At 39.9% G+C, this 17,762-nt stretch overlaps 2 protein-coding genes across 6 annotated transcripts in view; one reads left to right on the top strand and one right to left on the bottom strand.

Annotated features, from left to right (window-relative positions):
* Positions 1-13,690, bottom strand: part of brd9 (bromodomain containing 9) — a 71,500-nt gene extending 57,810 nt beyond the window's left edge. For all 5 annotated transcript variants that reach the window (XM_073024152.1, XM_073024156.1, XM_073024153.1 and 2 more), the window contains exons 1-2: positions 13,389-13,690; positions 1,448-1,662 (exon numbers count right to left, since the gene is read on the bottom strand). In XM_073024152.1, coding sequence (XP_072880253.1) covers positions 1,448-1,662; positions 13,389-13,437 — 264 coding nt within the window. In that variant the 5' untranslated portion in view covers positions 13,438-13,690. The remainder of the gene's footprint in view (positions 1-1,447; positions 1,663-13,388) is intronic.
* A 153-nt stretch (positions 13,691-13,843) lies between these two features.
* trip13 (thyroid hormone receptor interactor 13) overlaps positions 13,844-17,762 on the top strand; it is a 31,675-nt gene continuing 27,756 nt past the window's right edge. Inside the window, exons 1-3 of the mRNA XM_073024151.1 lie at positions 13,844-13,955; positions 14,919-15,016; positions 16,726-16,891. Of these exons, the coding sequence (XP_072880252.1) occupies positions 14,928-15,016; positions 16,726-16,891 (255 nt within the window). The 5' untranslated portion in view covers positions 13,844-13,955; positions 14,919-14,927. The remainder of the gene's footprint in view (positions 13,956-14,918; positions 15,017-16,725; positions 16,892-17,762) is intronic.

Below are 17,762 nucleotides of genomic sequence, written 5' to 3'. Positions count from 1 at the left end.
ATGAAGGAAATGAGGCAATCATAGGGAGAATACTCAGACTCCACATACTCAGCACAGTTTAGAAATGAACCTCGGTCAATGAAGCTGTGAGACAACAGTTCTAGTAGCAGCACCTCTAGGACACTGTGATTCTAGAATTATGTCTCAATGAGGTATTCATTTCCTCACTCCTCCCAAATATGAGCCAGGAGCAAATAGCTAGAAACCTGTCATTAAAGATTGCTTTAACCACCTCTACTGTTAACTCAACACTTTGTTCTTAGATCCAGAAGTAACTGAACTATTAAAGAGGATGAAAAAGTTTGCTCAAATTAAGGGAACAAAAAAAATAAGGTGACTTATCCACAAGAGGCATTAACAACATAAATAAAGACAATCAAAGTTAAGAAAAGAGCTTCATGGGTTGATTTCTCACGATTATTTCACCAGCAGTAGACCAGAAAAGAAAAAAAAAGGGAAATCAATTGACTAGATCAAGGTACTGTCAAAAACATCACAGACATTAGAAAAATCAAGATTCAAATAAGAAAATTAAAGTAACACATTTTCCACTTTGGAAAATAAATTGAGGAAAGGGAGTTGCGGTACACAAGATTATTCTCTCTATTTCTCCATCCCTGATGTGCAGAGTTTTATTTTTGTTAAATTTCAAAGCAGAATAAACAAGAGTGCAAGGAAATAGGGGCATGAGCTGCTACTTGGTCCCTCAATCAAATCTGCTCACCTAAGACTATAGCTGATTGATGCTGGCCTCAAACGTGAGAAGAACTGTGTCACTTTTTCATAATTCTCAATTCCTCAGTCATTTAAATATTTATCTCATCTTAAATATATCTAATAATCTAACCTCTACAGTTCTCGGGGCAGAGAATTCCATCCAGACAACACTCTAAGAGAAGAAATATACCCATATGTTAGTTATAAATGATAGATTTCTTACTTTGTAACTATGGCCCTTTGTGACTCTCACTTATGAAAATATCTCAATATCCATCCTGACAAGTCCCTCAATAATTTCATTCTTCTGAACTCCAAGGAATGTAGATCCAATGTCAAGTTTCTCTTGACAAAACACTATCATCCAAGGAAATAGCCAGGTGAATCTTCTTTGAACTGCCTCCATCCTAATGTACCTTCTTTTAAATAAAGGGAACAAAACTAAGGCATCACCAACACCCTGTATTATGGTAACAAAACCTCCCTATACTTAAACTCCAGCCTTTTCATAGCAAATGCCAAAATTCCATTTGCCTCATCTATTTGTTGGGCCTGCTTACTAATATCTAGTGATTCATCCATTAGAACACCTAGATTCTCCCAGAACATCACCCATTTGCGATCTCTTGAATTAATAATCTGCTTTGTGATTCTTCTTACTGAAGTTTATGATGTCACACTTCCCCACATAAACACCAGCCTTGATCAAGCAAATAGATTATCATCTTACCTTTCTCCTTCTACGCTCTTCATCTGAAATATGTTTTTCTTTCTCAGATTTCTTTTTCTTCTTCTTTTTCTTGTCTTTGTGCCGTTCTCGCTCATGATCAGATCGATCGTCATAATAACTGGAATCATGGCCTGAGCCAGAAAGCTCAGTTACTTCACTTCCTCCGACTTTCAGCACAAGCTTAAGTGGTTTTTCAGAGGGTTTATCAATAAATCCTAAAATGAACATCACACATACAAGAATTAGGAAAAAACTAATGCAACATCTAAGCAAACATTTCCTCGAAAGAGAAGAAAGTAAAACTAAAGGTCAGTTCTAACAAGATCAATCATTCTATGAAAAATTTAATTTTTAAATTTATATTGTTCTTTTTAGATCAAGATAAATGTGTTTTGATTTTTTCTTTATTTACTTAGAAAAAAGGATTCAGAGAAACAACATGGAGTTTACCACAGACACGAGAAAGTATGCAGATGCTGGAAATCCAGAGCCACACACACAAAACGCTGGAGGAACAAAGCAGGTCAGGCAGCATGTATGGAAAAAGAGTAAGCAGTCAACATTTTGGGCTCAGACTTGAAGGCGGCTCTTGGGCCGAAACATTGACTGTTCATCCTTTTCCATGGAGTTTACTAGATTCCTTCATAACCATTACTTTATTATAGGAAAATACAGCAGACAGTCTACTTTCAGCAAGATTATTTGCAACAATAATATAAGCAACTAAAAGTAATCTGATTGTAATGCATTAGTGAAAGGTAAACATCGTCAGACTGACAACACTTGCTTTTCCCCTTGAAGAGCAGTACCATATAAACAGCGCAATACACTGCACACCAGGGAAGCAGTACCTCATTAAAATTGAGAGCAGAATCTCTGATAATGCAAAATTCCTTTATCATTTTGAGTGAACAAAAAGAGACAAATACTAAGATCTACAAAATGATGCCATAAAAATAAACCTGAAAAAAACCTTATTAAAAAAAATAACAAGAACAAGTTCTGTAAGCAGAACTGAGTTTTAAAGTAGGGTAGAATATTACAGATGCTCCAACTATAATCAAAGTTCACATAATTTCCAAAATGTTGGGAATACATAACAGGTCCAACAGTATCTGTGACGAAAGACAAGCTAATATTTTAACATGTTCAAACAAGCTGGATGGACTCAGCAGGTCGGGCAGCATTCGCTGAAACGTTGACTGCTTGTTTCAATGGATGCTGCCCGACCTGCCGAGTTCATCCAGCTTGTTTGTACGTGTTGATTTGACCACAGCGTCGGCAGTGTACTTTGTGTAAGCTAATATTTTAGAATGGTGTGGTCAGTTCTGATGATAGGTCAACAACAGAAATGTTACATTTGTTCTATCCTTTAAGTTGCTGGGTATTTCAGTCAGTTTTTCTTTTAGATTTCCAGAATCTGTAGTGTTGTGGTTTTCATTTTATTCCTTTTGATTAGAAAAGTATGCATATTACCTGTACCACACAATAAAATATGGAAATTCACATAAGTGTAAATATAAGATAATGAACAGGAGCTGGATAAAACCTGCTTTGTTTTTAAACCTGCTCTACTACTTGATGCGGTCATAAATGATCATAGACCTCACCTCCACTTTCTTGTTCATATCCTTGATCTAGCAGTCTTGGTTTAGTACAGAAACTCTGATCACCCCAATGTCCCTGGCCCAGAGAATCTCAATACTCTAATATCTATTAAGATATTTACAGTAATCTGTAAATAAAAATGAAGCAACAAAGAGTATTGAAATTTTTTAGCTATTAGAGACTGCCAGCTTAGATTGTTTGTGCTAGTTAAACACAAATATGTTTTTCAGTGAATCTGCAACATAATTTGAGAGTTTTTTTGATTTTTAAAAAATATATTGTGGATTAATCTAGATTAAAATGTTTTAATATTATCAGATTAATATTAATCTGATAATATTAGATTATTATATTAATAATATAACAATATATTAATATTATCAATACATTGGTGTAGCTTTTCCCTCATCATTGCGGGGGATTTCTACCAGGCTATCTTGAAGAAGTCTCTGAACAACTGCCACCAACATATCACCTGTGGAACCAGAGGTGCTGACACACTTGACGACTGTTACACACAATCAAGAACACTGAATGTGCCATCCCACACCACACTTTGGAAAGTCCAAACACCTGGCTTTACTTCTATTCCCGGCATACAGATTAAAGACCACTGCACTAGTGGTGAAGACCAAGGTATGGTCAAGGGAGGAAGAGGAGCACTTACAGGACTGTTTTGTGTCGGTGGACTGGATAACATTCAGGGATCTGTCTTCAAATCTGAATGAATACACCCCAGTTGAAAGCAACTTCAACAAGTTCTGTGTGAATTCAGTGTAGTTTCAAGGACATACCAGACATAACCAAACCAAAAGCTACGGTTCCACATTTATCATCAGCTGAGGACTAAATCTGTGGTATCAAAGAACGGTGATAAAGATTGATATAAAAAGTTCAGATGTAACCTACAGAAAGCTATTTTAAGAGTGAAGCAACAGCTCTGACTGAAGTTAGAGATAGAACTTCCCCTCAAAACTTATCAGCAAACTTTAAGACCAAGGCCTCAGTAACCTCTCATGCAATTGGATCATGGATTTCCTCACTTGCAGACGCCAGTCAGTTCAGAATTACAAAAACATCTCCTCCACAATCTCCATCAGCACAACAGCACCACAGGGATGTGTGCTTAGCTCCCTGTTCTATTCGCTTTACACCTATGACTGTGTGGCTAAGTACAGCTCCAATACCATATAGAAATTTGCTGATGACACCACTGTTGAGGGCCATGTAAAAGGTGGTGATGAATCAATGTAAAGGAGGGAGATTGAAAATTTGGTTTTGTGGTGTAATAACAACTTCTCACAATGTCAATAAGACCAAGGAACTGATTGTAGACTTCAGGAGAGAAAACCAGAGGCCAATAAGCCAGTAATCATTGGCAGATCAGAGGTGGAGAGGGTCCGTAACTCCAAATTACTGGGTGTAACTAACTCAGAGGACATTCCTGGACTTATCATATAAATGTAATTGCAAAGAAAGCACGATAGCACCACTACTCCCTCAGGAGTCTGCAGAGGTTTGGCATGTCATCAAAAACCTTGGCAAAATTCTATAGGTGTGTGTTGGAAAGTGTGCTGATTGACTGCATTACAGTCTAGTGTGGAACAGGAACACCAATGCCTTTGAATGGAAAATCCTACAAAAGGGTGGTGGATTCAGCCCAGTACATCACAGGTAAAGCCCTCCCAACCATTAAGCACATCTACATGAAAAGTTGCTGTAGAAAAACAGCATCTAACAACAAAGATGATCACCACCCAGGCCATGCTCTTTTCTTCCTGCTGCCATCAGGTAGAAGGTACAAGTGCCTCAGGACTCACACCACCAGGTTCAAGAACAGTTACTGCCCCTCAAAGATCAGGCTCTTAAACAAAAGGAGACAACTACACTCATTCTACTTTTGGTGTTCCAACAACCAATGGTGTCACTTTAAGGACTCTTTAACTTGTTACTTCATGCCCTTTTATACTCATTATTTATTGCTATTTATTCATATTTGCATGTGCACAGTTTGTTGTTGATTGATCCTGCTTACAGTTAGTTTTATAGATTTGCTAAGCATGCCTGCAGGAAAAAGAATCTCAAGGTTGTATCTGGAGACATGTATGTACTCTAATAATAAACTTTACTTTGAACTAGATGCACGTCAGCTCTGACAGGGCTTGCAGGCCATTACTTCCAACAAGGCGAAACCTAACTTCCTAAATGTCCGTGATGCTTCACTCCCAGATGAGCTAAATCTCTTTATGCATGTTTTAAAAGGAAGAAGCAACTAGATTGTGCAAATGCCTGCAGTTTCTAGTGACCCTGTAATTTGAATGGGAGGCCGATGTCGGAACATCTTTCACGAGAGTGAACCTCGGAAGGCATCACACTCCGATGGTGTACCTGGCAGGCCTCTGAAAACCTGTGCCAACCAAATGGCGAGTGTTCAAGAACATCTTCAATCTCTCACTGCAGAGGAAGGTTCGTTCACACCTGCTTCAAAAAGTCGACAATCATACCAGTTCTGAAAACCAGCAGAGTGAGCTGCCTCAATGACTATTGCCCAGTGGCACTCACATCTACTGAGATGAAGATTTTGGCCAAAATCAACTTGTGCCTAAGCAAGGACCTGGACTCATTGCAATTTGCCTACCAACACAACAGGTCTACAGTGGATGCAATCTCACCGACTCTCCACTTGGCCTTGGATCATCTGGATAATAGCAAAACCTACATTAAGATGCTGTTTATTGATTAGACTCAGAGTTCAACACCATTACACCAAGTACTAATCAACAAGCTCCAAAACCTCAGGCTCTGTATCTCCCTCTGCAACTGGATCCTTAACTGCCTCATCAGTGCAGATTGGAAATAACATCTCCTCCTCACTGACAATCAACAATGGTGTACCTCAAGGATGGTGTGCTTAGCACACTGCTCTATTCTCCCTACACCCACGACTGTATGGTTAAGCAAAGTTCAAACGCCATCTATAAATATGCCGATGACACAACTATCGTTATCAGAATTTCAGATGGTGACAAGGAGACCCACAGGAGTAAGCCCTACAATTCGCCTGCTGACACAACCGATCGACAGACGACGCAAAAGCCACTGCTCTACATGCACATCTGGAGAAGGATACTTATGTGAGAATGTTGTTCTTGGACTACAGTTCAGCATTCAACACCATAGTTCCACTCAGACTCGACAAGAAGTTCAGAGACCTCATCCTTGATCCTGCCTTGTGCAACTGGACCCTGGACTTCCTGTCAGATCACCGGCAGGTGGTAAGAGTGGGCTCCCTCACCTCCAACCCTCTGATCTCAGTACAGGAGCCCCTCAGGGCTGTGTACAAAGTCTACTCTTTAACTTTCCATTTCCCCATGACTGTGTCATCACCCACAGCTCTAATCTGCTAATTAACTTTGCCGATGACACTACATTGCCTTATCTCAAACAATAACGAGGTGGCCTACAGGGAAGAAGTCATCTCTCTGACACAATGATGTTAAGAAAATAACCTCACCCTCAAAAACAAAGGAGCTGGTTGTGGATTACAGGAGGAATGGATACGGTGACATCACTCATCAATAGATCTGGGGTTGAGAGGATGAACAGCTTTAAGTTCTTCTGCATCCACATCACCGAGGGCCTCATGTGGTCTGTACATACTGGCTGAGTGGTGAAAAAGGCACAACAGCGCCTCTTTCACCTCAGACAGTTGAGGAAGTTTGGTATGGGCCCCCAAATCCTAAGAACTTTCTACAGAGGTACAATTGAGAGCATCCTGACTGGCTGCATCACTGCCTGGTATGGAAACTGTACCTCCCTTAATCACAGGACAGCCCAGAGCATCCGTAGTTGTGAATTTCCCATGATTCAGGACATTTGCAAAGACCAGTGTGTAAAAAGGGCCGGTAGGATCATGGGGGATCTGTGTCACCCCAACCACAATCTATTCCAGATGCTACCATTTGGGAAATGGTACTGCAGCATAAAAGCCAGGACCAAGAGGCTCTGGTACAGCTTTCTCCAGCAAACCATCAGACTGACTAACTCACCCTGATTGAGTGTATTTCTATATTACACTGATTATTCTATTTATTATAAATTACTATGATTGCACATTAGACACTTAGACGGAGACATAAGAGTTTTTACTCCCCATGTACGTGAAGGATCTAAGAAATAAAGTCAATTTGATTCAATGAGCTGGATGAGTGGTATTGCAACAACCACCTTGCACTCAATGTCAATAAAGCCAAGGAATTGATTGTCAATTCAAGAAGGGGAAGTTGAGGGAACACACACCAGTCCTCATTGATAGACCAGCAGTGAAAAGTGTGAGCAGTTTCAAGTTCCTGCGTGTCAGCATCTCTGAAGATCTATCCTGGACCCAACCTATTGATGCAATTTTAAAGAAGGCAAGACAGTGGCTATATCTTATTAGGAGTTTGAGGAGACTTGGTATGTCAACAAAAACTCTCAAATATTTACAGTGGACTGCAGCAAGCATTCTAACTGATTTTATCACTGTCTGGTGTGGAGGGGCCACTGAACAGGTTTGGATAAAGTTGCAAACTCAGTCAGTTCCATCATGGGCACTATTCTCCCCAGCATCAAGGGCATCTTCCAAAGGCAGCATCCGTCATTACGGACCCCACCACTAAAGAAATGTCCTCTTCTCATTACTACCATCAAGGAGCCTGAAGCCACACATTTGATGTTTTAGGAATAACTTCTTTCCCATCGCCATCAGATTTCTGAATGGACAATGACCCCATGTACACTATCCCACTTTTTTTTCATTTCTGTTTATTTTTGCACGATTAATTTTTTATAAATGTATTTTTATTGTAATATATAGTTTCTATTATGTATTGCAATGTACTGCTGCCACAAAACGACATACTTCACAACACATGGCAGTGATATTAAACCTGATTATGATCCTTTCCATTTTAATATTTGTCTAGGCTGGCAAGCTTTCACGTTATCCCAGTATTTCTCTCAAATTGTAGTGTCAATGCTGCTCTGCAACTGCTTTCAGTACACAGCAGATTTCAAGGTATGTCAGCTCTAAAACTTCAAAGGTGTTTACAAGTGTTTACGTAGAGTTTTTATGGCACATCTCATGTTACCACAATATTTTTATTACTGATTTTACAATCAAATTAACCTAAAACTAAATTGAAACAAAGATTCTTAAGACACTGACCTTAATTACAAGACAGTGAGCAATGAATCTAGTAGTGAATATGGATGGAATTGAAGATGAAGGGCAATCACTGTAAAATTGGACAGCAAAAAAATTAAAGTATAATTTTTGTTGACATTAAGTATCTGCAAAGCACTAGTGTTCACAGGGACTTGCTTCTGCTGAATACAAATCACCAAAGGCACAACAAATGAATATGAAAGCAAACATAGAAGATTAAAATACAAAAGTTCCAATGGAACTTGAAAAGGTAAAAGGGTGGAATCAGCAATGACAAACTTAAAGTAATGGGTCACCTCTAAATGACAGCATGAGAGCGTATCAACTCGGGAAACAAGAACTGGACTAAGTCATTTGCTCCCTTATACCTGCTCAGCCATTCAAAAGGATTGTGGCCAATCTTTTACTTCAATACTATTTTCCCGCCCTATTCCCATTTGATTCCTCTGATGTCCAAACCTTGTGATCTCAGTATTGAATGAAATCACTGACTGGTCCACCATAAGTTAGAGAATCCTAAAGACTTACTACTCTTTCCATGAAGGATTTTCTCCACATTTCAATCTGAAATGACCCAGTTATTTTGGGACAGCAAACACTAGTTCTAGAATCCTTAGCAAAAAGAAACACCTTTTCTAAATCCACCTCTTGTCAGAATCAGAGTCAGGTTCAATATCACCGGCATATGTCATGAAAATTGTTAACTTTGCAGCAGCAGTACAATGAATGATATAGAAAAAAGCCTGAATTATAGTAAGTACACTTATATTAGTTAAAATAAATAGTGCAAAAACAGAAATAAATAAAGGTAGAAATAAGTAGAAACAGAAAGAAATAAAACTAGTGAGGTAGTGTTCATGGGTTCAATGTCCACTTAGAAATTAGATGGCAGAGGGGAAGAAGCTATTCCTGAATCATGGAGAGTGTGTCTTCAGGCTTCTGTATCTCTTCCCTGATGGTAACAATGAGAAGAAGGCATGTCCTGGGTAGTAGTAGTTCTTAATAACGAATGCAGCCTTCCTGAGACACAGCTTCTTGAAGATGTATTGGATACTACGGAGGCTCATACTCATGATGGAGCTGACTAATTTTACAACTTACTTCTGTCCTATGCAGTAGCACCCCCTCCCCCAAACCAGCCACCGATACATCTGTATAAGTTTTTGACTGCTTCAGGTGACAAACCAAATCTCCTCAAAATCCTAATGAAATATAGCTGCAAGCCCTCTCAGAACTTTGTACTTTTCAGTGAGCTCAAATTTTATTTTCCTGAATTCTAAATAGAGGTCTAGACAAATCCACCATTCAAGGAATCAGTTTTGCTGCCCTCTCTCAACAGCAACTATACGTCTTATTAGTTAAGGAGAACAAGAATATAGACTGTTCCAGGTATAGTCTCACCAAAACCCCCAAGAACCCACATGTAATCTTCACTATTTCACTTAATGTTTATCTTCCATTGTACACTGTAGTTCTTCCTGATGGCACAAAGTTAGCAAGGATTGCAACCTTTTTGGATTTATTTTCACCAGAATGCTCATTCACTGAGTATATTCTGGTCAAACAGATAAGATTTCCTTAATGAAGAAATCCAAAGATATGGGATTAATGCAGAAAAGTGAGATCAGCCATGATTTTATTAAACGGAAAAGCAGCATCAAGGTGCTGAGTACAGTCGGCCCTCCTTATCCATGAGGGATTGGTTCTGGGAGCTCCCACGGATCCAAAAAACGCGGATGCTCAAGTCCCTTATATAAAATGGCGTAGTATTTGCATATAACCTACACACATCCTCCCGTATACTTTAAATCATCTCTAGATTACTTATAATACCTAATACAATGTAAATGCTATGTAAACAGTTGTTATACTGTATTGTTTAGGGAATATGAACAAGAATCTGTACATGTTCCTCTCGCTCACAACACAAGCAGCGAACAAACGAGACGCAAGGCGAACAATGATCAAATGATGAGTAAAACTTCCAATCATCTCTAGATTACAGAACTTATAACACCTAATACAATGGAAATGCTATGTAAATAGTTGTTATACTGTAATGTTTAGGGAATATTGACAAGAAAAAAAACTGTACATATTCCTCTCGCTCACAACACAAGCAGCAAACGAACGAGACGTGAGGCAAACAATGATCAAACAACAAGTAAAACTTGTATTACCTATACAGTAGTTGTTACACTGTCTTGTTTAGGGAATAAGGACGCTTTGGAGGAGGCTCAATAACACTAAAGGTCAGGAACTGTGGAGCTTGAGGGCTAAGGATCTTCAAGTGTTGAACGTCGAGACTTCAGAATTGCAGATGCTTTAGTTAGAAACATTGTTATAGGAAGCTGTCTCTTCTTTTGCTTTGCATCGTCAAACAAATCTTGCAGTGGTTGTAGGCATGTTGTTATCCCTTGGGTGACACAGAGGCTTCGTTCCATCGAAGGATTGTTGTCGAGGATCATATCCTTTAACACTTGCGCCTGCTGAAAAATTGCTGCAAATTTTTCAAGTGTCCAAATTGATGGCTCTGCCTCCTCTAAATCTTCATCATCATCTTCTGTAGAGGATTTCAGACCTTCGAGTTCCTTGTTGGTAAGGGTTTCTCTATGCTCTTCTGTGTTCCTTGACGTTGTCCTCGATCATGTCAGAGAAGCCTTCCCTGCCAACTTACCTTGCAACATTCAAGAGATCCCTGACTTCTGCATCACTAGTGGGGAAGCCCCTGAAATCACTGACTGTCTCACTCCATAGTGGTTTCCAACATGCATTGACTGCCTCAGGCTTTACGGCATCTAAGCCTCTGCAATAAGCACAATTGCATCTGCAATTGTGAATTTCTTCCATAAATCCATAATGCTGCAGTCAGGGTTAGCATCAAGGGCAGCACGAATCCTCCCGAAGGTGAGGCGCCTTAATGCACTTGATGATGCCTTAATCAAGTGTCTGCAGCAGTGACGTAGTGTTAGGAGGCGGGAACATCACTTCCAAGTTATTGTTGGCGAAGAGAGAGACTGGGGCTGGCCGGGAGCATTGTCAATTATGAGGGCCTTGAGCCCCTTCTCTTCGAAGTATTTCTTCACTTCAGGAGTGAAGCACTGATGGAAATGTTCCAAGAACAGGATCACCATCACCCAAGCCTTCTTGTTGTGTTGCCAGAACACGGGTAGGCAATTTTTGTTTTTGTTCTTAAGGGCCTGGAGATTATATGCTCAGTAGATGAGTCCTGGCTTAATCATGTGACCAGCTGCATTGCCACAGAGCACTAGAGTAAAGCAATCTTTCCAGTCCTTGAACCCTGGGGCCTGCTGGGCACTCTTATGGACGTAGGTACGATTGGGCATCTTCTTCCAGAACAAGCCCATTTCATCACAATTGAAGACTTGCTCTGAAACGTAGCCTTTCTCTTCTATGAGTTCCTCACTGCCGATTCTCCCGTAATCTTTAAGTTCTTGAGGCTGTAGCGCTTTACATAGCCAGCCAGCATCCCTTACTAGCCTTAAACTCTTTTCACTCGCTCAGATCAACCCCGTCACAGTAGTGCTCATAAAGACTAAGAACTTTTTCATGTATAATTTCATGTCCTCTAGCCACACACTTAATGCTTTCTCATTCTTCGCAAGCACTTTATCATGAACCAGAGAGACCATTTTTGCCGTTGTAGGGGCAGCACTAACACTTCCACGAATTTCAGCTTCTTTCTGCTTTATTGTGCGAATGCTTGATTCATGCATCGGTATCTCACGGCCCACTTCGGAAAGCGACGTTCCATTTTTCAAAAGACCTAATATTTCTACTTTCTCAGCGAGAGAAAGCACTTAGCCTTTGAGAAATTGCTTTGACCACCTAATTGCTTTTTTGGAGCCATTTTTACACAGGAATAAAGTAGCAAACGAATGAGATGCGAGGCAAACAATGCTCAAGCAACAAGTGCTGGAACAGCACTTCCAGGTTTTCTCGATTCACGGTTGGTTGAATTCACACATGCAGAACTCGCGGATAAGGAGGGCTGACTGTATTTCCATCTTATATTACTCTATGCAGTAAAAGGTTTACCAGGATATCACATGGATTTGGGGGTTTGAGTTACAAAGTGAGGTTGCATAAACTAGAACCTTGTTTTCGGAACATAAAAGATTACGGCATGTCCTGATAGAGATAGGTAAGATCACAAGCAATTATTTTTCCAGGACTGGGGAATTGAAAACTAGAGGACATAGTTTTAAGATTAGAGGTGATTGAGAAACATCAGGACCAGCTTCTTCACACAAAGGGGTAGTAGTATCTGGAACGAGCTGCTAAAAGTAGCGGTTGAAGAGGGCACATTAGCAACATTTAAAAGCAATCTAGTAGATGGATAGGGGAGGTTTCCAGATTGTGCGCTAAATGAGGGCAGATGGCACTAGTTTACCGGCAACACAGTTGGTATAGACTAAGCTGAAGGGCCTTTTCTGTTCTGTACGACGCTCTCGTAGAGTTATTATTGATAAAATAGATAGGTTCACAAATTGATTTTTTTTTAAAACTAGAAATTAAAGCGGGCTAAAGTTCTGTTAGTGTGAACGGGCATAATGGTCTTTTTTTGTGCCTTGACTTGTTAGGTGATTCTATAAATTTAGGAGAAACCTTCTAACGCTCTGCTGCAATGATTGATTGGGGATAATGTTATATATGATTTTAACGGGGAAACTGACCCAGTACATAGCACAGAAGGTTATGACGATGGGGTGAGAGGGAAAGAGATGTGATAAAAGGCTCCTGGTTGGGGAAGGTGTGGAAAGGCTCTTTCCCGCGCTGAAAATATGGTTCTTAGTGTATACGGATTAACAACTATTAGGCTTAAGCAATAGAAGCAAAATAAATAAGTAAATGATCCTGCATAAACGAGCAGGCGGAGATTTGCCCTGGTCTGCTCGGCTGGTGCAGGCTCCTTCACAGAGATGCCGAGTGTCCACTAAACTCAGTGTTGAGTAAACAGGAGCCCTTCCCCCCACCCCGCTCCCCAACCTCCGGGCCAGCTCATCCCAAGGAAGTGTTTTGACGGGACGCTGACCCTCCCGAGCTCTCTCGGAGGGATCTCATCACGTCGCAGCAGGACGGACCGAGAAAGCCGGCCTCACTCACCGTCGTACGAGCGCCACTCACACTTGAGCTTCTTGTGTTTCTTCCCCATGTCCGGCCCTGGCGTCGCGCAGGCGCACAAGGCCTGGCGCCTGATCGGCCCAACGGCACCAGGCCGGGGAGCTGAGTCAAACGCGCGGGTCTTCTCTCCAATCTACCCAATCCCAGTACGAAAATTAAACAAAATGATTCAAAGATCTTGCATCTGCCGGTACTTTGGAATCACATTGCCCTTTCCTCCAACTATGCAGAAGACCCGCCTCTACCCGACCATCGGCCAACGGGACCAATCAGACTGCAAACCTAGAACCATTGCCCAATCCAGAATTGAGGAGGGAAAGGAAGACGGTCCGGTGATAATTGATGTAGAGCGTAACCAATAAAGTCACAGTATTATTTGATCCACATTTTCCTAACCAATGGAAAGAAAGCACTGGGTAGCGACCCCCTCCTCCTTTACCTTGCTCCGCCTGTTTGACGTCGAGCGCGATTCTGCTGAGCCCGTGGCGGCGGATTTGACTTGGTGAAGAAAGGAATCGCTCTGAGTGAAGAGCAGCCTGGCAATCGAGTGTGAGTAGGTAGTGACTGAGGGGGCGTTAATGGTGGGGTGAGTGGAACAGACTTTTCTGCAAGTTACCTCGAATCAGGGAGTTGCGAGTTTGTCTTGTTCCCGAAACTTGAGGCAAAATCTAGGCCGGCGCAACTGAGTTAACCTGCGGTTCCAATCTAATACATCCGCAGGTCCTGGACAAGAGTGAGGAGACTTTTCCAGGTTACTTAGCTGATGTTTCTTACTCAGATAAAATCACTTTGACGGAAAATCATGATGATTTGTAACAATTGTTTTTTTAATTGAGTTGTTCGAAGTAAATTTAATATCGAAGTATAAAATGTCACTATATACAACCCGTTTTCTTGTGGAATATTCAGTTAATCCAAGAAATATAATATGAAAGGCCGAACTCAATAGGATGGACAAACAATCAATGAACAAAAGACAACAAGCGGTGCAAATGCAAAAGAAAAAGAGGAAAATAATAAATAAATTACGAAAACATAAGATGATTTGCTCAGGAATGTGAGTCCATAAGTTGTGGGAACAGTTCAGTGATGGGGCGAGTGAAGTGATCCCTACTGGTTCAAGAGCCTGAATATTTGTAACATTTTCTGTATTTTACTGGTTTGCAAATTCTTCAAAGGAAAGTTACTTATCTGGTCAGGCACTTTTAGAATCTAATATGTTTAAATCACCTGTCATTCTCAGTACCAAAGGAGCTTAGTCCCAACCTAGTCGATAAGTTTCTCTGTCCTGCTTTAAATAAAGAAATAAAGACTATATGCAATACTTTGAGAGTAGGCTTGTGCAATTGTGAGAAAACTACATCTTTGCTTTAAAATGGTCAGTTAATTGTGCATATTTGGGTCGTAACAGATTTTTCTGAATGAATGGCTTGTTATTGAAATGCTGAAATTGAATCTGGGAGTATGTTTTTGTCGGTTGATTGAATAACTTTTAAAAAATATATATTTTAGTAACTGCAAATGGATGCAGCAGCTGGTGAATTAAAGCAGGCTCTACCATCATTTGAATCAATGCAAATACATGTGGAAGTCTGTGTTAAACAGAACAGGTAAGTCATTTTATTTTGCAAAGTAAAATGAGTAATTTTGAGCTTAAACAATTCTGGTGATGAGGCTCAATTGCTTCTATCACTAAGTGCAATTCTTACCCTATTTCTCATGATGTAATAGGATAGAAAAGTGAAGCAGGGAAAGTAAAAATGTACTTAAACACGATACAGAAGTCAATAGAGCACTAATTCAAATCAGAATGAACCTGGGCCTTCAAATCTGCGGGTGTTGAATATCTCGGCCATGTTACAGAATGTAAAGGAATACTGAGTTAAAAATTTTAGAGGAAAATGGGAAGAATATACAGCAAAGCAATTTGCACTTCAGCCTGTCCTGCCAATGTTTTGGTTGCCCTTTTGGGATCCATATCCCACCTTTTCCCCATAGAGAGAACTTTAGCCGTATTCAGGTGACAGTTGGGAGTACAAGTACACGGTTTGCTGAAAGCAGCTGCACCAGCAGTCAAGGTGGTGAGGGAGGCATTTAACAGGCTGGCCTTCAGTCAGGCCATCGAATTGAGGAGTAGGGACATTATATTGCAGTTATACAAGTTAATGGTGAGACCATATTTAGAGAATTATGTACAGATTTGGACACCCTGTTTTAAGAAAGATGTCAAGCTGGAAAGAGTGCAGAAGAGATAAGCAAGGATGCTATCTGGGCTTGAGGGCCTAAGTTCTGGGGGGGGGGGTTGGTTACACTGGATCTTTATTCTTAGAAGCATCAGAAGATTGAGAGGTGACATCAGAAGTTTATAAAATCAATAGAGGATATGGATAAAGTAACAGTCATAGTCTTTCCCTCTGGTAGGGGAATCCAAAACTAGAGAGCACAGGTATAAGATAAGAGGGGAGAAATTTTTAAAAAATCTGAGAGGTAACTTTATACAGAGGGTAATGATTATCTGAAATGAGCTGCCAGAGGAACTGGTTAAGGTGGGTACAATTGTAACATTTAAGAAGCATTTGGATTGGTATAAGCAGGGAAATGTCATGGAGGATAATGGGTTGAATGTAGGTAACTGGGACTAGCAGTGAGGAGGCTGTGGTCAATGTGGACCAGTTGGTCCAAAGAGCCAGTTTCTGTGTTGACTCTACGATCAGTAGAAACTGCATTTAACAAGAAGTGTTCTATGGATGATGCATCTCCAAACAGAAACTGGTTTTCAGCTAAGTCACAGCACCTGATATCAGAGAACAGTTAAGAGAGAAGAGCAATGGGAAGAGACACAATCTGAAGTGTCATTCGTAAGACTTGAGTTGCACATCAAATCACACCTCTAGTCAAGCTTTAGGATACAATTATAACTTTGCCACCTACCTGACCATGTAGAATATTGCCCAAGAAACTCCTGTTTGCAAAAAAAAAACAGGACAAATCCAATCCAGCTAATTGCTTCTCAGTCATCAGGAAGGTGATTTCTCATGTTTTTAAAAGTGCCACCAAGCAGCATTGTTTATCAATAATCATTAATTTCTGTTTTGGGTTTTACGAGCTCTCATCACAGTTTTGTTTCAAGCATTATATCAGAGAAGTGAACTTGAAAGTGACTGCCTTTATCGTCAAGGTGCCATTTGATCAAGTGTTGTGTCAATGTACTATGATAAAGTCCATTTTAATTTAGCGAGAGAAACAAGCTAAATATCTTGTCTAATAAAAATATAAGTAGTAAATGCAGGTGATTATTTTTACTTGGTTTCTGTTATAGTACTGTGAAGCATGAAGACGTGCGTTTGAGTGTACTGCAGTTACTAAGTAGGCATCAAGTAGTGTTTGGAGATTACGTGTGGATGCAATTTGATGATGAATTTCTGGCAAGGAATGTAAATTCTGTGAGCATTGTGGACACAGACCTTACAGTTAAGGAAAAACAGGTAAGGCAAAACAGTAAGATACTGTAAAAATCCTAATGGAATTTTTTGTAAAAATGGAATTTTTTTTTACTACATGTGATGTGCTTAATGTTCTAGAAGGGCTTCTCTTTACTAACCAGCAAGCACGGAGGGAAAGGAAACTTGCTCTTTAATTTAATAATCATTTTTATTTCTTTGGTTACTTCTATTTTTGTTCATTATATGCATTGCTAGTTTTGTAAACAATTATTGTGTCACTTTTGAATCGGGGTGGATATTTATGGACAGTGTGTTACTGGGATACTGGAAGTGTTATTAGATTAGAAAGATAAAATATTTCATAGATCTCTTGAACAGGTAGAGCTGCAATGATTGAACTTTGTGGTGTTTTAATTGCAGTTTGAGAAGCTGCCTAGAAAATTGGATTTTCCTGGATTTTATTGCTAATTTGATATTCAAAAGGAGGCATCTTGGTCATAACTTTCCAATGTTAGTGGATGGTCTTTTACATAGTCATTCATTTGTATATACCTGAACATTCAAGCAAAACATTTGATGTATGTATGACAACTGAAGATAATCTTTGATCTTTGAATACTTAGAACAAATGCTTATTTCCAGAAATGCTTTTTGTGAGACATGTTGCACTTGGTACTGGTAAAGTTCTTCTGTGAAATTGTCTTAAGATGGTTCAAGGGCAGGATTAAGGTTGTATCAGAATTTGTTCTCATTCCACTTTGGAGGGAAGTTTTCTTGAGACAAATACTTTGAGGTGGGAATCAACGACATTTTTCAGTATTGTTTATTAAAAGGAAAAAGGAAGACATGCTACCCCTTTTAAAAAGAACATTCTCTGCATTAGACACTGTGTTGTTACAGCTTTCTAGCTTGT

This window comes from Hemitrygon akajei, chromosome 20 (assembly GCF_048418815.1).
Source record: "Hemitrygon akajei chromosome 20, sHemAka1.3, whole genome shotgun sequence".
Lineage (NCBI taxonomy): Eukaryota > Metazoa > Chordata > Chondrichthyes > Myliobatiformes > Dasyatidae > Hemitrygon > Hemitrygon akajei.
The sequence above is the reverse complement of the archived record's forward strand: the minus strand, read 5'-3'. Positions and strand labels throughout refer to the sequence as shown.